Raw genomic sequence first — 25,754 nt, forward strand, 5'->3', positions numbered from 1 at the left:
TGTTATTGTTTTATGTTAGTAATTAGTGTGGCATCCCGGTTTACGTGTGATAAGTTCTAAAGTGGTCTGATCGGTTGATTAATCTTAAAACTGTCTCGGTTAGGTCCGATCTTTTAAGATTAACTAGCTGGTTGGTTTGTTTAATATTTATCCTGCTTCTTACTTAGCCGATTGGACATATTTACATTTGCTATCACAAAATTCCTGTAAGCCGATCGTCTAGTTCATCGGCTAGGATCCTGGGACAGTATCGGCTATCCGACCGATAGCGGTTTTGGGGTTAACTGTTGTCCATGCTATATCTTGTGAGTTACAGGATCAGCACGCCCAGCATTTCTAAGAATTAGGTCCTGCACTGGAATGATCTAAGATTGATTCCCAGACCTACGTGTGTGACTGTTGATTGTCATTTTCAGCGTCAACACGTGTTCTTCGCTCTGCCTGCCCATGTCGCCCACTCTTCCGACTCCCCCGGGTATAGATGGCCATATGGCCCGGCCCATAGCATGGTCATTTGGCCCGACTCGAGCACGGCTTGGCACGACGGGGATCGGGCCCGTGCCAGCCTGGCCCGGTGGATTGAAAAGAAAATAAATGACCTAAAATAGACTTAATTTAGTTATATAAAGCTTAGCCCAAAATAAGAAGTATGTAAAATAGACTTATTTTAATCATAAAAGTCACAGCCCAAAGCAAATGGACAAAAAATAAACTTGTTCAGACAGCCCAAAGAGGTAAGGGACACAATATAAACTTATTTATACTTCGGTCCGTCTTGTTTTCGGGCCGGCCTGACACGACCAGAGGCTTATTGGGCCGTGCTTGGGCAGTGAATGTAGCACGTGGGCTAACACGGCACAGCCCGGTGTGACTATTGGGCCGTGGCGGCCTGACTTGAGTAGGCACGAGCCTGCCGGGCCGGGCGGGCCTGATGACCATCTAGGGCGGTCGTGCATGTAAAAACGCGAAGCCACCGCGCGCGCGCACTCACACAAAAGCTCCCTCGGCTCCCGCTCTCCCCACTCGCATCCAACCATTCCTTCCCCACTTCGAACGGCCTCGCTCGACACACAACCGCTTCGCCCGCCGCCGCCATCGATCGGGGGCCGTTCCGTGTCGATCGCGGCCGGCGCGATCCCATGATGGAGGCGATCGAGGAGCTCTCGGAGCTCGCCAACGCCACGCGGCAGGCCACCGCGGTGCTCGCCGACGACGACCCGTCCGACCCAAGCGCGCAGCGGCGCGGGGGGTCCTCGTTCCTCACCGTCGTCGCGCTCGGCAACACCGTACGTGTTGTATAACCCCTCCTCGATCGGCCCCGAGACCCTCGATTGTGCTGGTTTTTTTCTTTTTTGATCTGACGGGGATTGCGATCCCTGTTTGTGCAGGGGGCGGGGAAATCGGCGGTGCTCAATGGCTTGATCGGCCATCCCGTTCTCGTCAGTGCATTTTCCTTTTCATTTTTCTTTCCTTCGTTTGATACCCAGATTAGGTGTCCTCAAACCTTATAAATCGCAACTTATCTCTCCTGCTAGTTCCTCCCTCTTCGTTTGAGGTTTTCTTAGGCAATATCGTCGATGCAAGGCTTGGTGATTGATGCAAATGCTGTCTGTATTTATATACGAATGTAGCCTACTGGGGAGAATGGCGCGACGAGGGCCCCAATATGCGTAGATCTTCAGCGGGACGCATCGCTCAGCACCAAATCCATCATGCTGCAAATTGACAGCAAGTCGCAGCAGGTTTCTGCGAGTGAGTTCTCTTCCACCTATTGCTTTTTTTTTTATAAAACAAATAGTACATTAATTCTGAGATTCTGAGAGAATTTGGGATGGATGTCGACCTCTGCATGTGCATGTGACTCTTACTTCGTTAACTGTTACAATGCAGGTTCCCTCAGACACTCGTTGCAGGACCGGTTGAGCAAGGCTGGTAGTTCTGGGAAGGGGCGATCAGATGAGATAAATATGAAATTATGCACGAGCAATGGTTGGTTTGGCCCCCCCTCCTGGTTCTTCCGGAGTGGTGTCGATAATCTTTCGTTCAGAATAGCCTTTATTTTCTTAGAGATGCAAGTAGAATTACATGTACGTACCGTGTGTCCTGAATAGGCTGATCGAACTACAACTTCTCAATTTGCTTTGATTTTTCCAGGTAGTTTATTTTCATTGTAAAAGTTCTCTCCAACTGTTTAAAAGTAAAAGGATAATCACATTCAACCTTTCATGCATTTTGGATATCTTGTTACTGCTAAGCAGAACCACAATATCACATATAGACTCAATAGAGTATTGCTAGACTACACTTTGAATGCAGTTGATTTATAAGCTTCTTTGCATCCTGCACCACAACATTTTGTGTTGCCTCATTATCGATTATTCCCATCCGCACTAAATGAGTGAGTTGTTGTTGATCAAATGGTAGATGTTTTCTACATTAAATGATGAAATATATACCTAGGTGCAGTGCATGTTTTGGCAAATCAAAAAAATAATTCCTTACATGATTATATGATACTGGATATATGTGTAATTACGAACTTGTTATTGCACCGACAATGTCTGCCTAGACCCACATGTATATGAGGATGAGGCCAACATAAAGTAGCTTATAATAAATCTATACCATACTAAAAAGACTCTAGTGGTGGAATCTGTCACCACCACTAGAGTCAATCACGTGTGGGCCCTAAAAAAGGTTGCAAAGGGAGGAGGGATTACTGAGCCGTTGGAGAGGGGGGCGGCGAGGACGCTGGCCAACGCGATGCCGGCTCGCTGAGCTGCCGCGCGGGCCGCCGTCGCTGTGCCGCCGCGAGGCCGCTCGAGACGGCGCGCTCACTTGCGGGCGAGTGCGCGTGACGGCGAGGGGCCGCATGACGGCGCTGCTGGAAGCCGAGGAGGCGAGAGGGAGGAAGGGAAGGGGGCGCAGGCGAGGCCGCCCGGAGTACGTGCGCCGGCGAGCCAAGCCGCGACGGTCGAAGATCGCCGGAGGAGAGGGAGATGGATGGTGCCGGCTAGGGTTAGGGTTTGAGGCGGCGGCTGGGTCGGGGGGTTTTGTCCCCCTGTCTCGCTGGCCAGCCATCCAATCGCTCGACCCTAGATCGGACGGTCGGGATTAATTGGGCCAAATATGGTCCAAGTGGGTGTCCAGCGGTAGAGGATTTTGTGGCTCGAGCCCAAGTTGTGGCCTGGGTGCGTGAGGATGTTCGTGCTCGCGGGAAAAAGGCCGAATGGGCTGAAAGTTGGACCAGAAAAAGTCTAAATTAGACCCCCCTGCTGAAGAAAATTAAAAATCCTGAAAGTGGGCCTCCTCTTTTAATTGATGTGCATGGTGTATACACCAAAAGCTTGAAATTAATATGCTTATATTGGTAATAATATACTAATGATATATTTAAAATATAAAAAATCCTGTTGCAACACACACGGACAATTTACTAGTACCCACAAAACAAAGTAATCTCATGGTTCAAGAACAACCATCCTGTGTGCATCCAATTGTGTATCCACTTAGTCTAATACTTTAATTTTGTTTCAGCTCCTCAATTAAAACTAATCGATTTACCGGGGATTGATCATCGGAGCATGGATGAGTCAACGGTCAGTATTACTCAAGTCCCTTTTCTGATTGATCTATCAGTTACCCACATTCATGTTGCAGTCATATTAAAATCCTTTTGTCTGCTAATTACATAAACATGATTAAAAGTTTAGTACCTTGTGTGATAAAATTTTGAGTGCAAATTTTAGTATTTGGAGGTATTTTCTCAAGAATGATAAAATTTTATGTTCAACAAATATTGTGTGATTCTCTATGTATGTGGTCTGCCTTCAACAATCCATCACATCTCCAGGTTGGGAATTATGCACGCAATGATGCGATTTTGCTAGTTATTGTTCCAGCTCTACAAGCACCTGATGTAGCATCTTCTCGAGCTCTAAGGATTGCCAGAGAATTAGATTCAGAAGGTATGATTGATAGGGTGAAGTTTCAATCTCTAACAAATTTTCAGATTCAATTTAATGTGATCTTTTATAGATAATCGCCCTGAATCTTTAATAGAGAAGTAGCATTGGTTACAGTCCATGTCCCTCAGTCCAGAAACTAAATTCCAATTATTTACTGAATGTTGGATGGTGATTTTCTTTAAAAAATTGTTGGATGAAGGTATTTACTGATCTATTTGATGGTTTATAGGTAGTAGAACTATTGGTGTCTTAAGCAAAGTTGATCAAGTAGCTGGAGACCAGAAAGCTCTTGGTGCTGTTCAGGCCCTACTTGTAAACCAAGGCCCAAGAACTGCAGCTGACATCCAGTGGATAGCTACGATAGGGAATTCTGTTCCTGTTGCCTCTGTTCAACCTGGAGTAGGTTCTGAAACTTCACCAGAAACTTCTTGGCAAGCTGAAGTTGAAAGCCTTATATCTATACTTGTTGGATCTCCGCAAAGTAAACTTGGTAGGGAGGCTTTAGTTGATTCACTTGCTAAGCAGATAAGAGAACGGATAAAAGTTAGACTCCCAAATATCCTGAATGGGTATGCATTCCTCCTACCTCATGCCATTGACTTCGGTAATTGTGTGCCAGAATCTACAGCGACGCGCTATTGTATTTTCATAAAATTGCAGTCTTCAAGGCAAGTCCCAAATAATCCAGGAGGAATTAGCAAAGCTTGGAGAACAGATGGTCCAAAGTTCAGAAGGAACTCGGGTCATTGCTTTAGGACTTTGCCGGGAGTTTGAGGACAAATTTCTTCAACATATTACTGGTGTTGAGGTCAGTAATTGTACTGCACAACCTTTTTGTCTTTCTGCCCTCTGATTAATTCATGATCTCATATACCTTGAATTATTGTGCTTCTCATCATCGAGGAACTTTGAAACCTTTGATTATCTAGTCTTCAAAAAAGAACAAAATACTTTGAACATCAGTATATCTGTCATCATAGAATTTGACTGCTAGTTCTGATTATTGTTATCTTGGTTTCTCCACTTGTCAATACAGGACCAAATGTTTGGCATTCCATCAATTCTTTTTCATATATCAGGGTATAAACTCCATTGTTCCTTTCACTAAGCGTGTTTGTATGAAATTGAGTCCATCTAGAAACTAGAAACCCGTAGTTGCAATATTAAGTTAATAACACACCTTGAAAGTCTTTTTTTTGTCACCTTCTGACCTCTCAAAGCTATCAATTTTTTAAGACATTGTGTAAGTTAGATCATATATGATATTCTTTTCTATCATCAATATACAGGGTGCAGGTTGGAAAGTTGTCGCAAGCTTTGAGGGAAAGTTCCCAACCAGGATCAGACAACTCCCTCTGGACAAGCATTTTGATATGAAAAATGTGAAAAGGGTAATTTGGTAACTTTGGTTATTCATGAATCTTTTGAAGCATATTTTACTTGAACTCATCCATTGCATGGTTATAATTAATAGGTATTCCTTTTTGCCTTTTTCTTTGTGCTAGATTGTTCTTGAGGCTGATGGTTACCAACCATACCTGATATCGCCTGAAAAAGGCTTAAGATATCTTATAAGAGGACTTCTAGAATTAGCCAAGGAGCCATCAATTCTCCTTGTGGATGAGGTAGTAGAGTTGAGGACCTGTTTCCTTAGTCTGATCTAGATAGATTTCAGATGAAATATATTGTAGTATTTTCTTATTACTCTCCAAACTCTCTTCTACACGAAGCATTTCAAAAGACCCTTGACTTACAATCCAATTACTTATGTTAATACTCTTATCTGGCACTATGATCCTAAAAACGTTGAGCTGCATGCTTTATATCCTTATGTTCTGTTGATATCCATGTAACGTCCATAATGCATACTTAATTCACGCCATTACATCAACCTGCAACTAGAATTCGTATCCTGCTCAAGTCATTTATGTTTTGTGCCTTCTTGTACAGGCATGTTTGCAACTTTAATCATACTATTGCTGAAATAACTAATGATAGATATGCCAATTCAAATGCAGTAATAGCCAACTTTATCTCAATACTGTACTCTCACAACATTCTCCCCAAGACCCCAACTCTCAACTTTAAACTATCATCACTGCTCATGTACTTTCTGTTTGCTTTATTATTGCCAGGTTCACCGTGTATTGCTAGATATAGTATCAGCCACGGCAAATGCCACCCCGGGACTTGGCAGATACCCTCCATTCAAGCGTGAGGTATACTTCTTAGGAATCATGAAGAGGGAAGCATTTATGGTTCACCATTAGTAACACTTTTGTATCCATTTCTGCAAGGTAATTGCAATTGCATCTACTGCTTTAGACAGTTTTAAAGATGAGGCTAAAAAGATGGTAATTGCACTAGTGGACATGGAACGAGCATTTGTGCCTCCCCAGCATTTTATCCGCTTATTACAAAGAAGGTTCGTCCTATTGCAACCTAATAAACTTGGCCAAATTTCAATGTGACTTCACGAAACACTGGTGTTACTTGACAAAACATTTACGAACTCTTTTAAACCCTTGAGGGGATATCCCCTTTTTCTTGCATATCTAAATGGTTATGAAAAAAATAAGAAAATTTTACAAGATAAATTAATGTGTGAAATATCACTAAAAAAACATGCAAGATCAAATTTGACTGCTACAATTTTGAGAAAAGAACATGCATGTAGTAATCAGAGTTTAATTTGTTTTTTTGTTACAACTTGTAGAGATCATATTTGGATATGCATGTTTATGAAGTTATTTATCACATATAAATCTATCTTGTACAAATTTTTTATAACTATTTAGATGACATCCAAAATAAGGGGACATCCTCTCGAGGGATTAGAATCCTTCTCCCATTTGCCGAGCACTGATGGAACTAGCATCAAGCATTTATGGTATAGCATGCCTCTCACCATATCTCTTTTTTCACCAGCTATAGATTCAGTGCCGGCATTATCTTTCTCTCTTAAGTTTGCTGCATCTCTATTTTATTTGTTCTGTTTTTCAATCTTTACGTGTTCACAGAATTAGTACTCCAAACTTGGTCTTATATTGCAATAAATTGCATGGCCTGTATAATTTGAATTTCTTAAATTACGCTTCTTTAACAAACAATGAGAATGGCCAACAATGGCAAATAGTCAGATGATCAACATATAGGAGACAGTACCTTAATTAGACTTGTAAACAAATAGCTGGTCATGTCAACAGCTTGGTCTATTGAAAAATGAGAATGGCAAGAAGAGAATGCAGATCTCTGTTTTTATGAAGAATGAGGTTTCAAACACAACCACAAACATGTTCTGTACTATTAGGCTTAGTTAGCACAAACATTAAGAGAAGGCTGTCGACATGTTCGACGGTTTCTCTTTTTTCGTCTCTTAGCATTTTCCCCCTAACCACCATAAGCCAAATATCTTTAATCAGTACTCGTGGACAGTCTAATAATGCAGCATTGCCATGTCTGAGTATATGTATGTGTTAGGGAAATTGGCTAGATAACCGAGAAAGCAGATTTAACGTGGAAACCTTGTGGGAAAAAACCACAGGTGCCAATCGGCAATAACCATTATGAGGTGATGATTACAATAGCAGCGGAATACACTGGGCCGTCGCACCCTTCCCGTGCAGCTTACAAGAGATATATATAAGGGGAAATCAAGGAGTCCTAATAGGAAAAGACTGACAAAATTATATTAGGAAACTAATCCTACTCCTACTCCAAGTAGGAAACGGTTAGGAGAAACCTAGTAGAAAACTAGTAATATAATCCAAATATATTACAGATAATAATTCGGATCATATCTCTAACAATCTCCACCTTGAGACGAATTCCCTTGTAGCATAGAAATTGTAAATCACCAGAAACCTCATGTAGATAAAATCACTTTGCGGTAAATAGTCTTTTGGACTATAGCAAGCACGAACCAAACTTGAGGACAACGAGGATCTTGCTTGTTTTGAACAGGAGCAGTGATCCATACTTCAAACTCACAATGGGAATAAAACCCTAAACCTGTTGGTATAAATTGGTGGAACCCAACAGAGATGCGAACCAAAACGAAGTACTTGAATCTCCTAATAAACCTCATGAAAAATTGGTCATGTGCTCATATCAGTTCCTTTGAAATCACGCGATCAAAACAAGAGCATTGAGTAATACTTCAAAACTCGCCGTAGGATCAAATCCTAAAATTGTTGGTATAAATTGGGGGAACCCAACAGAACAACGAAACGAAGTATTGAAATCTTCCGGGAAATTTGATCAAAGTGATAAACAGGAACCAAAATCTTCTCGGTGAATTGTTTTTTCCCCTCCAAACACCAGCTTGTAGAAGAAAATTCTCATCAGAACCTGCCATATGCTGAAACTGATCTTGCCGTCAAACTTCTCAATGTCTATTTTTGATAGACACGTTCGAAAAAAATTGCAAATCAAAATATGATAGGTTCCATGGAGAAAAAAATCTTCGTGGTGTAGCCGTCGTGTGCACGTAGAAAAATCAATGGAATATTGATCATCACCACCTTGGGAAACATGCGTGAGTTGGAGAGGAAGACTTCAGCACTGTTGCTATGACGTGCAGAGGACGGGCTGCTGCTCATGTGCGGCCAATGCAGGATGAGAGGCATGTAGTTGTTGCTGCGCTATGCGTGAGGAGAAGCGACGATCGCTGCTGCTGTGCCGCAGCAGGAAACGCATGACGACGACGCGGCCGGACGAAACGACAGATATACCGCTGGCGAAAGACGCGACGATGAAAGCCACAACCGGGGTAGATTGGATCACACCCCCGCCGGGTAGATCAGATCTTCCAACCGATAGCTCTGATACCACTTGTTAGGGAAATTGGCCAGATAACCGAGAAAGCAGATTTAACGTGGAAACCCTTGCGGGAAAAAACCACGGGCGCCAAACCGGCAATAACCACTATGAAGTGATGATTACAATAGCAGGGGAATACACCGGGCCGTCACACCCTTCCCATGCAGCTTACAAGAGATATATATAAGGGGAAATCAAGGAGTCCTCATAGGAAAAGACTGACAAAATCCTATTAGGAAACTAATCCTACTCCTACTCCAAGTAGGAAACGGTTAGGAGAAACCTAGTAGGAGAAACCTAGTAGGAAACTAGTAATATAATCCAAATACATTACAGATAATAATTCGAATCATATCTAATAGTATGACATGGAAGTTCCTTACATATGTGCATGCGAAGTGCCTGTTGTTTACATAGTAGAATAAGGATGCGACTAGTTTTGTTTAAACTACCCACCTTACTTTCTAAAAACCCTTCTAAAAAAGGCTGTATGACACCTTCTCACATGTGGATCTCTATAAAACAGTACCGTATGAGCAAATTTTTACATACCCACATTATTCCAACATTATGCCCTCATGTTTTCTGTTGCAAATTATCCTCCACATCATGAAAAAGACACCAACAACAAAATAAAACAAACTCACAATATAATTATCACATCTACATTGAGGGCCCCATCGGTTGGGCAAATGCGAAAAACGCACCAAACAACGTATTAGCAGGGAAAAAATGTTGTTCAAACTTCTATACTTGTATTTTAAGTGACTAAAACGCCAATTCTGAAAAAAAATGTGATGAAAAAACCTAAAAATATTTTCAAAAATTAAGTTTTAAAATCTTGGCAGGTCAACTGATGAGTCCCTTATCCTTTACTTCCAATTTTTTTTATCACCTTTAAATTTACTATATCTATTTATTTAAACTTCATTCTTGTTACTAGCGAAGTTACATCTCTCTAGCGATATAGTTACTTCTAATATCATAAAGAGTTACTTTTATCTTCTTTTGTGGGATATTTAACTATTTGCCACTCTTAAATTTGACATTTAATCGATGTGTCTATGACATATGAGTCTTGGATCTACATGTCATAGACACATGAAGTCGTAAATATGTAAACGTGATAATGTAGCAGTGGAAAAAAAAAGAATGCCCCTTTTTCATGGTTACTTTCGCTAGCATCTAGCAGTACTTTAGTTATATCTAACATCATGAAGAGTTACTTCTAACTTTTTGAGTTATTTTTTCTAGCAGTATATTAGCTTCTCATATCATGACGAGTTAATTATACTCCCTCCGTCCTTAAATATTTGATACTGTTGACTTTTTGACACATGCTTAAACGTTCGTTTTATTTATTTTTCTTGTAAAATATGTAAAGCTATATATATGTATAAAAGTATATTTAACAATAAATGAAATGATATAAAAATAATTAATAAATATGTAAAATTTTTGAATAAGATAAATAGTCAAATGTGTATAAAAGAGCCAACGGCGTCAAATATTTATAGACAGAGGGAATATCTTATTCAAAGTTACATCCCTCTAGCAGTTTTTACTTCTAATGCCATAAAAAAAACTTCCCCTGGTTAAAAAATATTTGATTTTTAATAAGATTTGGTCAAACTTATAAAATTCTGATAAAACAATTTTGTGTTAAAATATATTTATAAAACCTAAACTTATAAATATGGTTATGATATTATGATAGTACTTTTCAATGAGAATTTGTGTATATCATTTGTCTTGTATTTAAACTAAACATTTAAGAAATAATTGTTTGTCGGAATTTTAGAAGTTTAACCAAATTCTGTTCCAAATGACAAATATTTTTGATCGAAAAGAGTACTTCCTATATGACCAAAATTACTTTTTTTTTGGAAAAAGATAATATGGCGATTACTTCACATAATGAAAATATATGATTAGTTGAAATTCTTCTCTATTTTACTTGTAAATTTAGTTCACATAGTTTCCTCTTTCAACCCATCGACAATGTAATTATTTCTAATGCCATGGAGAGTTGCTTCTATTGCAGAGCTAAGTTACGTCCATAATTAAGTAAATTACTTTTAAATTTACTAAATTTATTTTAAACATTTGAATATATTCAATATTGTGCTCGTTTTGTCATATACTTTGATTATAGCATGATGGTTCAAAATGGATCTTAAAAACAGTGGGAGGTTTAAAAGGTACAATCCATCGTAAATAAAAAAAGATAGACTAGTACATAATCTTTAGTCTCTCGGATAGCACCACATCCTGTGCTGTCGAATATCAGGCGTCGTCAGTCGACCAGATAGCTTACAGAAGAGTCGCTTGATAAGACAATAACACGTGCACATTGTATAGATTGTACAATAGATATATAATAGTATATGATGCACTCCGTTCCGAGTTTATCATTTATCCATGTATCAATGTATATGTTTTGCATATGTGTTTAGATTTATTAGCACACATATGAATTTAGTTAAGACTATAATGTCTTATAACATGGAACGGAGAGAATAGTTGTACATGGGCTGCATGGAACTTCATATCTATCCTGTCCTGCATCGTCTAGTTTTGCTTCCTATTTTTTCTGAGAAAACTTTGTTTCTATATTGATATATACGTGTGAGTTACATGCAGAATGGAAAGGCAACGTCAAGAAGATGAGCTGAAAAATCGCTCCACAAAGAAGTCTTCAGATGCAGACCCTAGCAAAGTATGCTTCTATGCGCTCTATATTGTGCCTACCATTATATTATGGGCAATTACAAATTTGTCATTGATTTTAAATTGTATTGTAAAACTGCCATTAGAAAATTATAAAATTATCACTAGAACAATCATTCGAGTGGTGTCCTTGCAATAAAACAAATATCAGTGGTAAATTTGTAGAAGCCAGGGTTTTTTACTATTCATGAGAAGTAACTTGAGATGCTAAATATTTTAGTGCAAAATTCTAGTATCTTAAGATACATTATAACTCAAGGTACTAAATTTTTACATTAAAAAATTGTGGTTTTTCGAGGTGCTTTTTAAACGACGGTAAAAAAATGCTCTTATATTAAACTTTTTTGGCACATTTTTTCCTTGACTATGTTTCTTGACTCCTTATTTTTGTTTGTGTAATACTACCTCCGTTTTTTATAACGTAAGATGTTTGATTTTTTGGTTGTAACGTTTGACCATTCGTCTTATTTAAAAATTTGGTACAAATATAAAAAATGACAAGTCGTGTTTAAAATTCTTTTGATAATAAGGTAAGTCACAAGCAAAATAAATGATATTTCTATAATTTTTTGAATAAGACAAATGATCAAACATCTTATATTACAAAACGGAGGGAGGAGCGAACTACGTCATGCTATTTCGTCGGTTATCATGTGGCGTACGTTCTATGTTTTCAGGCCACAAGTCCGCAAGCCCAAACAAAAGAAGGATCAAATTTACAAGTCGTAGGACCTGCAGGAGAAATTACTGCTGGTATAGTCTTAGGACCTGCAGCAGTATGTTCAAAGCTTATTTATTGGACATATAAGTAGATGAAATTGTCTGCCTATAAGCATGACTTACTCTAGTTTATCTTTATGTTCTTTAAAGTTCCCAGCAAGCTTATTTTCTTATTTAATGATTTTTTTCCTATCTCAAAGGTTTCCTTTTAAAAAAACGTGCAAAAGCAAATGATTGGAGTAAGCGCTGGTTTGTTCTAAATGAGAAAAGTGGAAAGGTTGGTTCTAGAGTATCTTTTTATTTAAGCATCTTAGACTCTGTAACGTCATTTCAAATCTTCATTGGGTTTTTAGTACTTTGATCATGGCACTAAAAATAGTTTTATCCAGCTTGGATACACCAAGAAACAAGAGGAGAGGCATTTTCGCGGCGTCATCAATTTGGAGGTAGCACACATCTTCAGTGCTCTTTGCTTGTGATTCTTCACCTGAGTAGCTAGGTTTTTATTTTAAGCTCCTCTGTAAACGCTGCGTTGGAGATGACCTAACGGAAAAGAGCAATTTTACAGTTCTAATTCTTGAGTAAGTATCGAGAGGTACCAAAAATTTTAATATAAATTTGTTACCTCCTGGTAGATACCAAATTTTACATAAAAAAAGTGATGTGTCCTGATATCTTCTTAAGAACTGTAAAATTGCTCAACGGAAAAATAATTAGTATTAACTGAACTCCATGGCACAAAAACAGCAAACTGATCGTTAATAGATTAATTTTCCTTTGGCGTGAATCCACGATAAGTTATTGATACATTAGGTTTGCATTTGCCTTTTCTTGTTAAATTTTTTACTATTTTTAAACTACAGGAGTGTAATCTCGAGGAAATTTTAGATGAGGAAGATTCTCTGCGAAGCTCTAAAGATTCTAAAAGGGCAAATGTGCCAGATTTTGGAACCCCGGGTCTCGTTTTCAAGATTACTCACAAGGTTGCTTATAAAAATGTTTTAAAAGGTACATTTACATCGGCTCTCTAATTGATAAATATTTCTTGATTGCTTAGTCTTCACTTGTTCATTAATTACCGTGGCAGCTCACAAGGCTATTATACTGAAGGCTGAAAGTATGACTGACAAAACTGAATGGGTCACTAAGATTAAGAGCATTACTGAGCAAAAAGGAACTTCTGCAAAGAGTGGTTTACCAATGAGGCAAAGCCATTCAGATGGTTCTCTATTGTCCACTTCTAAAAAGGATGGTTCTCTAGTAAGTTGGAATCTCTTTCTTTTTATTCTTCAAAAGTTTCATGATGCCATGATTTTGAAAATCATCTTCTAGAACAGAATGGATTAATTAGTACATGGTTTTTGTAATCATTTTCCTACTTACACAGGACACGATGCTCAGGAAACCAGTGGATCCTGAGGAAGAGCTTAAATGGATATCCCAAGAAGTCCGTGGATATGTGGAAGCTGTTCTCAGTAGTCTTGCGGCAAATGTCCCCAAGTTAAGCATATCTTGAGTGTCGCTGAAGCTTTTCTGTTCTCTTTCGCTTCTTCCGTTGTCTCATTGATCGTTTTGAGCAGGCTGTGGTTCTTTGCCAAGTTGAGAAGGCAAAGGAAGACATGCTCAATCAGCTATATACTTCGATAAGGTTGGTGCTAATTGATAAACATATTAAACTCGATACATCTATGTACTTGAGCTCTCGACAGCAGTCTGTTTTTTTAGTGGCACAGTGCATATCTCTTGCTATTAATCTTGTAATCATTACGTGGCATTTATGCATCTGATAGCTAAATGCACCTATCTTATTCTGTTTCAAAACATGTTAACTAATGTCTAATTTGTGGTTAGCATGAGGAGCATAGATAGGATTGAAGAGCTAATCCAGGAGGACCATAATGTGAAGAACAGGCGTGAAAAGTTCAAAATGCAATCATCAATTCTTTCCAAGGTTACTCGTCTGCTCCGTATCCATGATAATCGCTCAGCCACCGCTACTTGGTCGAATGATTCTTCTGGATCAGGTAATTCTTATTTTTATATTGATTGATGTACACTACGGAACCATCCCTTACAAGATGCATGGAAACTGCTCCAAGGAATAACCTTGATCATCTCTTCATAAAAAATCAATAAAATTCTTAGAGTTAGTATATACCACAGTAATGATATGTGATTATTGCCTCAGAAAATACTATCATCTTCCATCTTTATTTCTTCCCCACGTATAAAATCAGAACTACATGATTGGCTTTCTTACCACTTCCACGGTCATCTTTTCATTTATGCTTGTGCTTATATGCCACAATTTAAATTTCTAGCTTTAAATTTGAGTTGATTTTGGGTCCTTTCATCGTAGTTTATTTTTTTCTTGGTTTTAGATCGCGAAGAACATATATATATATATATATATATATATATATATATATATAAACGTTTTATTCAAAAAATATTTTTCGTTTGCACAATGTTGTTTGTTTTTCCCCCTTCATTGCTAGAAAACTTATTCTGTGCACAAGAAGATACTGAATTCCCAACTTACATTCTTTCAGATAGTAGCCCTAGCCCTAGGAGCAGTGGCCAGTCTGGAGACGAATGGAGATCTGCATTTGAGCCAGCACAAGATTCTGATTCTTCTCCTGGATCAACCTCAGGTGGCCGCCGCGTTCCAAGCCGAATGCCGCCGCCGCCGCCACAGGGTGGTTGATCAATCTGTAGTCACTCTGGTCCTGGGGCTTCTGTTTTATCATCTGCAGGGAGTACATTCCATTCCATTGCTCCAGATGCTCGTGACCAATGGCTGATTTGGATTTCAAGGACTAGAAAACAGTGAAACGGAGTCAACTGGTGAAGCGTCCATAGGGCTGTGAATAACAGATTGTTGAAGATAGAATGTCCGTAGGGATTTCTCTTGCTGTTCTGCTTGGAATATAGCGGGGTTAGGCACGCTATCACAGTACGATTTTATCCCTTTTCATATGGAACTCCTGTAAAATGTTGTCTTTTCCTGATTACTCTGTTGCTTTTCACTTACTCCATTGATTTCTATCTGCCGAGAAAAATAAAAGATAAGTCAAAACTAAAGAACTCGAATATTAATCATTGCCATTTCGTCTCGAGAACCTAAATTTCTTTACTGATTTACTGAAAACTTGGATAACAATTAGTAATATGAAATGTAAGTTCTGTATAAACTCAAGTAGATATTCTCTTCCTTTCTTTTTTACAGCTCTCTTCTTCTCACCCCTAATATCTAAAAAATATAACACTATCCCATTTTATCAATGAAATACTACCTTACTATTAAAAAAAGATATTATTTCTGTGTCATATTATAAGACTTTACGATCTAGATTGATTTTTGTGTTAATGAATCTAGATAATTATATAAAATATATACATTGATACATGGATAAATATAGATAAACTCATAAAACCTTGTAATATAAACAGAGAGTACTATTTTTTTTTAGAAAATGAAAATCGACTGGAAAAGAACAAAAATGAAATATCTATCGTCTAAAGTGCCGAGTGTGCCCCACTGCTGGATTGGTCGTAAAAATATCCTCCGACGGCCGCAACTTATGGCTCAGGTTTTGCCGCGGTCGAAATATCAACCAGTATCGCCTCCACCTCCGCCTGCGCCGGAGCTTCGTTCCCCGACTGCCATGGCGTCTCCTCGCTGCGCCGCCCTCCTCCACCCCGCCGGAGCTCGCCGGGGTCTCCTCCTCGACCACGAGCAGCCGCTGTGGGGGACGGAGACGCGCCGGCACCGGCACCAGCGCCGCCGGCGTCTCATGAGCGGCCTCGAGACCGCCGCGCCGCCCCGGTGCCACAAGATGTATGTACCCGGTAATTACTTGACTGCCTCGTTACTCTAAATTATCCCGTAATTAACCTGGTAAATCCAGCCGCAGTGCATAAACCAGCGTAGAATTTACTGCTTCGCGTTGATTGTGTAAAAAATTATATATTTTGTTTTCGCTGAAACTTTTCAGTAAAAGATGCATTATTGTTCATCTAGTTTTTTTTTTTTTACCTTTCTTCCGTATGATTTGTGAAACGAGAAAGCAAGGACGGAAACTGGGCGAGCGTTTGACATGCTGGGCCTCTTTGGATCAAAGATTTACTCTGATCCAACAAAAAAAATCTCGAAATACTGATACCTTAAGATACCAAATCGTTTTCTACTAGGATGTACACTACTGTTAGATTCAACGATTAGAAATAATTTAGTACCACAAGATATTTTTTTGTTGGACCGAAACAAATCTCCTTGGGTGGAAGTTTTCAAAAAAAAAAAAAATCTCCTTGGGTTAATTTGGGTTTTTGGCTGTCCAGGCTTCGGAGAGGGCTCGCCGGAGAAGAAGGCGGCAATGAACCTGCAGCACTTCTTCAACTACATTGCTGTCAGGGTTGTGCTCACACAGCTTGAGGTATCTTCAGTTCTGTTCTTGTGCCATCAATTTCATCTTCTTGTTGGTGATCTGATAGCTCATTGTTTGTCTTGTCCTTCTATATAAAAAAAAATCATAACAGAGTTACAACCGGGAAGCATATGGTGAGCTGATGGAGTTTGTGAACCGCAACTCCCTCAACGATGCTGATACTTTCTGCAAAAAGTTGATTCGCGAGTCTCCAAGGCACAAGCAGTTAGGTAATGATGATTTTACAAACTTTTGTTCTTACAACTTTTTTATTATCATTCAAAAATAAGTTTTACTCTCATTCTTCCTTTTTTTTTCCTCGAGGTACCGGTATCTCGAGGTATCAAATTGTTTCTCACCATTGAATCTAGCTAAGTAAGACGTGCACTGTTGGATCCAACGATCACAAACGATTTCATACCGCGAGGTACCGGTACCTCGAGATACAAAAGGGATACAAAAGAAAGGTGAGAGTAAAACTCTTGAAAAAAGTACCTTCAAATAACATATTTTCAGTGTAAAAATATAGTATACCTTAAGGTACCAGAATTTTGCACTAGAATTTTTGGTATCTAAAGTTATTTTTCAAGAATGATAAAAAAAAGCCTAGTTTTTATGATGAAATCCTAGTACAGGGCAATTGCTTGTTCAAAGAAAAAACTACACGGCAATTGTCTGAACTTCTGAAGTAGTTCTGAACTTTGTGTTCTGTCTTGTTTCTTCCATTTTATTTGTATGAGTTTTGGAATCTTATCACTTGTTATAAAAAATAATCAACTCTGTCATACAAATTACTAACATCTAATATCTTGTTACTTTTGCCTTGGGAACAGCAATGAGGATTTTAGAGGTAAGCACCGACCATAATTACCAATGTCAATTTCTGACTTTTACCCTCTCTCTCACTGGGTTAACTCATGCAATTGAAGGTCCGTTCTGCTTATGTCAAGAATGATTTCGAGTGGGACAATCTGAAAAGGTTATCTTTCAAGGTCGGAATAATCTTCTCTCCCAGCTAATTTGCGTTTTGGACACAGTGCAAATACCATATATCTGCTTCCCTTTCTGTTCAACTTAACTGATAGGTTCTAAGTTCAATTTAGTTTCATCAAGTCCGAACCAGGAAATTGAGAAGAATTCTGCTTAATTCACCTACCTTCTGTTCTTTTGTCAATTTTCTTTCTTCCATTGTATGCAGATGGTTGATGAGGCCAACACAAGGCTCATGAGGGATTATGTCTTGGAGACCAGCCACATCGAAGACGAAAATTGATGAATTTTAGAGTCTCACCATTGCATCTCCTATCCATGCATGATACCAAATTCCCCTCCACCAGTACAGAGCTAAACACGCGCATAGTCCGACAATATTTCTGCCTTGATGACCAGTCTTACAGAGTTTGCATACAAGCTAGGTGTATAAATAACACAAGTCTGAAGAAGCTCACGCATCTACAAAAGCTCTGTACCGAACAAAATGATCCCTTAGGGGGAGCGTGGATTCTAAGCTCTTGATGGGACATCCACTCGTCAGCTTCTCGTCTATTATATATTATCCAAATAGTTATCAAAAAATATGAAAAAAATATAAAGATAGATTAATATGTAATAAGTAACTACACAAGCATGCAAGTTAAAATATAACCTCTACAAATCATAACAAAAATAACAAATTAAGCTGTGAATAGTATACATATACTCACAATCATATTTTGTTATTTTTGCTATGGATTGTAGAAGTCATATTTTAACTTGCATGTTTGTGTAGTGATATATCACATATTAATTTATCTTCATGAACTTTTTTACTTTTTAACTATTTAACAATAGATGAGGGGACGTCCTTCGAGAGCTTAAAAAAGTTTCCCCCCTTAGGGGCACTAGAAAGTGCACACTACTGTTACAGATCTGACTAGAGTGGTATGTACATGGAACATGACATGTAGTATATGTATACAGTCAAACATTAGTTCAATAAAAACCCTGCCGGTAATGCTGCATGCATGTGCAGATTGGTTGAGAACTTTGAACAGTCGATAATGCTGATGATCATTAGCCTTCAGTAATAATCTGCACCATGTTATTCTCTCAATCATTCGTACCATACCACACGTGGGCAACTACTGCACCACTGGGAAACTGAAGATTTGCTGCAACTCCAACAGCATTTCGCAGTAGGAGTAGCATCTTTCAGTTTGGGAAAGATTGTGGCTTGGCCTTCGATTTAGCAGCCAGGACTTCCTATGATCTGTCGCGTCTTACTTTGACCTTAGAATTAGAGGTTTACAACTAGTGCTAGCTACATTTCATACCTGACAATTGTGCCCTTGGAAATGCACAGTAGAATACCTGTTGAGATTAAATCCTTCAAAATGCTAAGTAATTCAGAATCTAAAGAAAACTGTTAGAGTGCTCAGTTTCAGAAAAGAAAATGCGCCAATGGCACCCCATTCACATAAGGAGGTTGGTTGTGTGTATTCTAGTTATACATGGTAAGATCTTTTTTACCGCTCTTTGTGATATCTCAAGTTACTTTCTTAGAGATGGTAAAAAGCTCTAGATCGTAACTATTCTCATGATAATTATACCACCTATATAATAATTATAATCACTAGGTTCAATAAAACTTCTATTATCTAAAAAATCATTTAAGGAGGTGGATACGCAGCACGCTAAGAATTAGGACACGAGGATATGGCAAAGTTTTGTGTGGTCTAGGCAGAACCTGGGAATTTTGTGAGAAACTATCTGCTTTCAGGATCCATATACCATGGATAATTCTGGCCAGCAATATGAATATTCTAATATTTTCTCCTCCATTACAAAATTGCAAAAGTCGATTACTCAGCGTACTACATGTTTTAAGTTTGAGCAATTTTACTGTCCTTGAGAATGTACCAAGAGGTACCAAAATTTTAGTGTAAAATTTGATACCTTAAAGATTGTAAAATTGTTCTTTAAGTTTATATGCAAATTATTGTTCTTTAAGTTTATATGCAAATTAACAAATCTTCCCAAACAAGACATATTTAAACAAGGTAAATACATCATCTATTTCAGCATACATCTACAGGAAGACACACTATGACACTAGAGTGTAAAAATGACCCACTTTTGCTATTGATCAAGGGTTTTTTTTACCATCCTTAAAAAGTACTTCAAAATACCAAGAATTTTGGTATAAATTTTTGGTACCTTAAGATACAATATACCTTAAGGTATCACACTTTTTACACTAAAAAGTATGGTACCTTTAGGCACTCTTTCAAGGATGATAAAAAAGTCATTGATTAAACATTTGATTTTTTGTTCCTTTGTCAAACACACACAATGCACGGGGGCTGAGAGAGGGTATGTATGGGCTTTTTAACTTGCGTGTACACCTTTCGTCCAATGACAGTAACCAAATTTGATGGATTAAATTAAAATTTTTAAACATCGACCCAAAATGACCCTATTACAATGCCGGCCTATTCAGCCATGCAACCTACATTACATATATTAATCTGATTTCCTACTACAAATCAAAGCCACATCTCTCCTAATACCTAAATTAAAGTAAAATTAAATTTGCCTAACACTCCAAAAAGTTCAAACAAAAATCAACCGAAATCAAAATCCATTCTACTTTCGGCAGTGGCGGTCGTCGCTCTCGCTGTGCAGATGCGCGAAGACGCCGACCATGGGCGCGGTGTTGTAGGTGCACGCCTCCGTCTGCATGTAGTTGTCGCGGCGGTCCACGAACCTGTCGCGGTGGTCCGGCCCGCCGACGATGGCGCCCACAACGACGTTGGGGTTGGCGCCGCCGCGGCGGAACCAGTCGTCGTACCCCTGCACGCACCCGATGAACCGCCCGTCGGCGCGGTGCGACACGATGGACGCGCCGCGGTGGTGCACCCGCCGCGGGAACCGCCGCCCGTACCCGACCATGTAGCTCACCCCGGCCGGGTTGGCGCCCAGCACGTACTCCGCCTGCGCCCGCGCCTGCGCCGCCAGCTCGCCGGCGCTCGCCGTCGTCCCGCCGGAGCACCGGACTACCAGCTCGCCGGAGTCAGAGTGCTGATCCCGCAGGTAGCGGGAGTAGACGGTGAGGAGGAAGGCGGCGTTGGTGACGTACTGCATGTTGTTCCACTGCCGGACGAACAGCAGCCCACCGGCCGTGCGGTTCACGTTGTCGCCGGCGGCGGCGTTCTTGCCGAGGCAGGCGCAGAGGTAGTGCTCCGCCTTGGACCTGTACTGCTCCAGCGTCGCGCGGTGCTGCTCGGGGTACTTCCCGTCCATGAGCACCTTGGCGGCGAGGATCTGGAGGCCGGCGTACTTGACGTCCCAGCTGAACTCCGTGATGGCCCAGCCGGTGCCGCCGAACTCGTCGGCCATGGCGACAGCGTAGTCGAGGTAGCCGCGGCGGCCGGTCGCGCGGTGCAGCCACAGAGCCGCCCACAGCATCTCGTCGCCGTAGCCGCTCGCCGACGCGTAGTAGCTCCACACCTCGCCGATGCTGCTGTCGTACTTGCCCCTGTACTTGTCACCAAAGTCGAACAGCTGCATGCACCACCATGCACGACGTAAGATCAATGTCCATTTCGTTCGTGATCCACCATAGCGATGGATCGAGGATGCATGTTCGATCGTGTCGGTGTACCTGCTCGGCGTGGTGGAGGAGGAGGTGGGAGTAGTGGGGGTTGGAGCGGCGGAAGACGATGGAGGCGGCGGCGAGGGCGGCGGCGGTCTCGCCGGCGACGTCGGAGCCAGGGTTGTGGCGGTCGACCTTGTAGGCCTGGCGCGAGGTGGTCATGTCCTCGGGGCGCTGCCAGCAGTAGTGGTCGGTGTCGCCGTCGCCGACCTCGGCCCACAGCTCGTCGGCCGCCGTGTGCGCCTTCACCAGGTAGTCGATGCCCCACTTGATGGCCTCCAGCACGTGCCGCCGCTCGCCGGCGGCCGCGATCTCCGCCGCGAACTCGATGGCGCTCCACGACAGCATCGTCACCGTGAACGCCATCGGCAGGCCGAACTTCACGTTGTCGCCGGCGTCGTAGTAGCCGCCGACGAGGTCCACCCCTTGCTGCAGCCCGTCGGCGAGCCCCGAGTGGCCGCGCCACCGCACCCGCTGGTTGTACGGCAGGTGCCCCGACCGCTGCGCCTCGAAGTAGAGCAACCCACTCTGCAGCGCCTTCCTGTAGTCGAACCCCTTGCCGCCGCCGACGCCGCCGCCGGCCGCCATCGTCGGCGGCAGCAGCAGCAGCAGCAGCAGCACGACCACCACCGCAGCACAGACAAGCATTGCCGTCGTGATGCCTCTCGCCATGGCTGGCTAGCTACCTCCTTCGGCTTTGCTTGGTTGATCTCTGCTCGCTCCTCACCATCAGCTCGTCTCCGGTCTCCCTAGCTTTTATGGTGTGCAAGCTGCAAACACCACCATGGTTGATCATGGCTGACCTCTCGTCGTTGACCAAACCCTAATCTGGTCGGACTACATCTTAATTTGGTGATTAATTTTGGCTGCCCTAATTAATGACAGGAGCTAATCATTGATCATAGGGTGTGTCCAACAGAATGGATTTAACGCAAAGCATGCGGTGGTGGGGCCAGGTTGTCAGTGGGTCATGAGGCTGTCTCAGCTGATGAACAGTTGCTGTCGGTAGTGAGCTAGCTGGATTATATATAGTTTGAATAGCTTAATTAATTAAATTAATTAATTTTATCAGAGTAGAGGAAGCACACTATATGAAATTAGCTAGCTTGCAATGGGAAGGAAAAGCTATGCTGAGGGTTGGCTTGAATCACCAACCATGTGGGTGCATTGCACATTCTTTAGGCTTTAGAATATATGTTGTAGTCAGACCTTCCTCTATATATATATCCATTGATCAACACGTTGCTACGTGGAACGTTACTTTCCACGTCAGCCCGTTCCTCGTCTGTCTCCTCACCTCTCCCTTTCACATCAGTATTTAGCCAGCTTACAGCTTGCTATTATACTTGCTCTTAAGTCTCTTATTTTGCTTTTACCAAATTCAATTTTATTTTGCATATTAAATATGTGTTCGAAATGTATTAACAGGAACTCAGGAAGTATAGGTACATATAAACACAATTAGTTTGGTATATAATAACTATTAAACACTACACATGTGAAATTTATTGTCAAAAACTAAAACTATATAATTTTAATATATAGAAATGTGTCATCACACCAAATTTCCTTTGGGCTTTTGTAAATTTACTACTGTTTTTTTCTAAATTACAAGGATACTACTCGAATAACAGTTGTAGTGTCATCTTTGTAATTTTCTAGTGACAATTTTGCAATAACGTTTCAAACCAATAATAAATTTGCAAATTGTCCCAATTTCCTATATTACGCTTATGTATGTATGTCAACCTACCAAATCTCCTATATTACGTACATGTTACATCTATTCATTTTATATTTATTAAGAGGCACTAAAATTATCTTTTTCTCAACCCTTAATCTATGGTAACGAGTATAGAAATCTTTATATTTTTAATTTGAGGGAAAATTATTTTTTTCATGTTTTTGTTGTACTTTTGGTGAACATTAAAAATTATGTGCTCACTTGGAGAGCATGCCATCCTATTCGTTCAGAGTGGAATATGCATGTAGTTTTGGATACTTAATTAGCTGTCATTAATTATCAGATTTATCATTTTCATTTGTCGGCGAGAGAAGTCAAACTCGAGAGTTGAGTTTCTTCTCCATGATCTGGACATGCTTATGTGTAGTTCATGTATGTCAACTTATTTGTACTGACTTTGAAATAACAAATTCTGACAGTATGTTGATCGATCGTCTTCTGAACACTGAGCAGCTAATGCTAATTACACAAATGTATATTTGACATGTATAAAAAAAACATAAGACTATAAGTTTTATATATCGGATCACAGATTAATTAGATTATTTAGATCAGGAGTGTTGGACACGTAAGGTATCTGGTATCCAGGATATAAGAAGAATATCTATATAATAGTCAGCTAGGAAAAGTAAAGAAAGAAAGACATGTCGTTTAAGGAATTCATCCACTTAATAATTATTTTCTTAAAGCAATAGAAAAAAAGTCACCACAATTTTGAAAGGCTACAAATTAATTAACTTTTGTGGATAAAACAACTGTGGGAGAGCTGATTGTAACGATGTCGGTTGAACAAAAGCATATTAGAGTCGTTGCAAATTTTATAGCAATACAATTGTATTTTCCTTAAAAACAATCAAACGATCGAGTTGTATTCCAAGTTTGTCAAATGAAAACGTGTATTAAGAATGAGAAAATTCAAAACAATGCAATGTGCATTGTTTTTCCATTGTCTTCCACTTACCTTTTTGATATTGAAGTCTAGCTAGCTTTCTTAGTTGACTGTAATAATATTTATTTCGACTGCTCATTGGTGTTTCAAATTAAGCACCTTGCATTTGTACTACATAAGCTTTGGTTAATTGCCACATATCCATGCCATGGTTTATAGCCAATATAGCTGCACGTGTGGCCAACACTTTGTGTACTGTGCCACACTTATAACAAGTTAAGTTGTGGCAATATTAGGAAGCAACCAAATAGGCCCAATTAAGTTCCGCAATGGGCCATGACAATGTATTTCCTGTGTTTCAGGAAATAATTATTAATTAAAAAGATTTTACAAGTTCATGGATACAAAGTAGAGGTATTCATCCTTCACACTAAATAATATTATCTCATCAGATTCTAGCTAAACTTGCAAGTTCATGAGCAATAGCATTACAGCCTCGGATGACCACTCATAAACATTTAATAAATTCATAAGAGCTTTTTTATTATTCTTAAAAAAGTAACTTAAGGTACCACATTTTTTAATATAAAAAATGTGGTACTTGAAGTACATTGTATCTTGAGATACTAAAAATTGACTTTTTTATCATCCTTGAAAAAGTACCTCAAGGTACCACATATTTCAGTGTAAAAAGGGTGGTACCTTGAGGTACTTTGTACCTAAGGTATCAAAAATTCGTACTAAAATTCTTGGTACCTTGAGGTACTTTTCAAGGATGATAAAAAAACCCTAAAAATTTGTACTAAAATTATTGATACCTTGAGGTATTTTTCAAGGATAACAAACAAGCCCAATTCATAAAGCCTCTGGCCTCAAGCAAGGGTGTGGCGCACCACCAGAAACAATCAAGTTCCCACATATGCATACTAGTGGGGTGGGTTTTAATTAGGATTTGAAAAAAAATAGCTTGTGGCTCACTCGCTCGACTCGTAATGAACTCAGCTCGACTTGGCTCGACTAGTTAGGAATTACTAACGATCTACACCAAGGTTTTAACTTGGTATACTCATAACGAGCCAACTCAAGCTAGCTCACGAGCTAAATGAGCTAAAGCCAACAAGCAGGTAAATAGCTCAAAACAATGTTTGGTGGCCCAAGCCCAACAAGGCAATAAGGTATATATATGCATAACCCTATAATCTCATCCCCATTTAGCCGATATCCCCACCCCAAATCTCCAAACATTTGATGGCATTTACTTATAATGTTCTTGCAATTTTGCCCGTTGATCGCTGATGCTCACAATCTTGCAACTTTATTTTAAATGCCATGTCGTTCAACCCATGACTAGCACAACAAAGTCAACATAGATGCTAAGAAATGACAAAAAAATGATATTACAAGATCAAACTGTGATATAGACTAAATAATGTTATGAAACTAAACTATAGTTTAAAGTATATGTGACTAGATGTGTGTAAACAATGGTGCTAATTCCTGCCCATGCATGTTGGTATCATTTTGTACCTAAAAACCAAATAAACACAAGATTGAGTAAAGAATACTCACCAAGTACAAATAGAACTAGGAAAAACACATGCAGAACTTTTAGCAAATAAAGAATTAATACGAACATATATTTATTTTCTTTAAACAAACAAATGAACTCAACAACAATATATAGTTTCTACCTCGGAAGTTTGTGAATTAAAATAGTAGTTACCATTCTGGACAATCATGAAGACATTATTAGTATTTACCAATAAAACCGAGTAAGCAGGGGCAGTGCTTACCCACAGAAATATGAATAAAGAACTAGATT

At 39.8% G+C, this 25,754-nt stretch overlaps 3 protein-coding genes across 4 annotated transcripts; 2 read left to right on the forward strand and 1 right to left on the reverse strand.

Moving 5' to 3' along the window:
• The first annotated feature begins 1,045 nt into the window (after positions 1-1,045).
• Positions 1,046-15,253, forward strand: LOC102709195 (dynamin-2A-like). Of its 2 annotated transcripts, XM_015840663.1 has the most exons (22): positions 1,046-1,286; positions 1,389-1,439; positions 1,632-1,752; positions 1,891-1,989; positions 3,538-3,599; positions 3,854-3,968; positions 4,198-4,537; positions 4,629-4,776; positions 5,258-5,359; positions 5,474-5,593; positions 6,104-6,187; positions 6,266-6,393; positions 11,433-11,508; positions 12,197-12,272; positions 12,440-12,516; positions 12,629-12,685; positions 13,103-13,247; positions 13,327-13,499; positions 13,627-13,740; positions 13,820-13,887; positions 14,091-14,263; positions 14,792-15,253. In XM_015840663.1, the coding sequence occupies exons 1-22, from the start codon at positions 1,140-1,142 to the stop codon at positions 14,944-14,946; spliced, it is 2,631 nt and encodes an 876-aa protein (XP_015696149.1). In that variant the 5' UTR covers positions 1,046-1,139; the 3' UTR covers positions 14,947-15,253. The 2 variants fall into 2 exon arrangements, with proteins under 2 accessions (XP_015696149.1, XP_015696150.1); XM_015840664.1 differs by lacking the exon at positions 5,474-5,593.
• Positions 15,254-15,837: 584 nt separating this feature from the next.
• Positions 15,838-18,706, forward strand: LOC102709481 (chaperonin-like RBCX protein 1, chloroplastic). Its single transcript, XM_006659349.3, has 6 exons — positions 15,838-16,091; positions 16,581-16,675; positions 16,779-16,896; positions 17,500-17,516; positions 17,596-17,658; positions 17,865-18,706. The coding sequence occupies exons 1-6, from the start codon at positions 15,908-15,910 to the stop codon at positions 17,937-17,939; spliced, it is 552 nt and encodes a 183-aa protein (XP_006659412.1). The 5' UTR covers positions 15,838-15,907; the 3' UTR covers positions 17,940-18,706.
• A 1,584-nt stretch (positions 18,707-20,290) lies between these two features.
• LOC102699983 (endoglucanase 21-like) lies at positions 20,291-21,971 on the reverse strand. The gene is made up of 2 exons (XM_040527163.1): positions 21,309-21,971; positions 20,291-21,208 (listed from the first exon to the last, which is right to left on the reverse strand). The coding sequence occupies exons 1-2, from the start codon at positions 21,969-21,971 to the stop codon at positions 20,291-20,293; spliced, it is 1,581 nt and encodes a 526-aa protein (XP_040383097.1).
• Between the last annotated feature and the right edge of the window lie 3,783 nt (positions 21,972-25,754).

This window comes from Oryza brachyantha, chromosome 8, assembly GCF_000231095.2.
Source record: "Oryza brachyantha chromosome 8, ObraRS2, whole genome shotgun sequence".
Classification (NCBI taxonomy): Eukaryota; Viridiplantae; Streptophyta; class Magnoliopsida; order Poales; family Poaceae; genus Oryza; species Oryza brachyantha.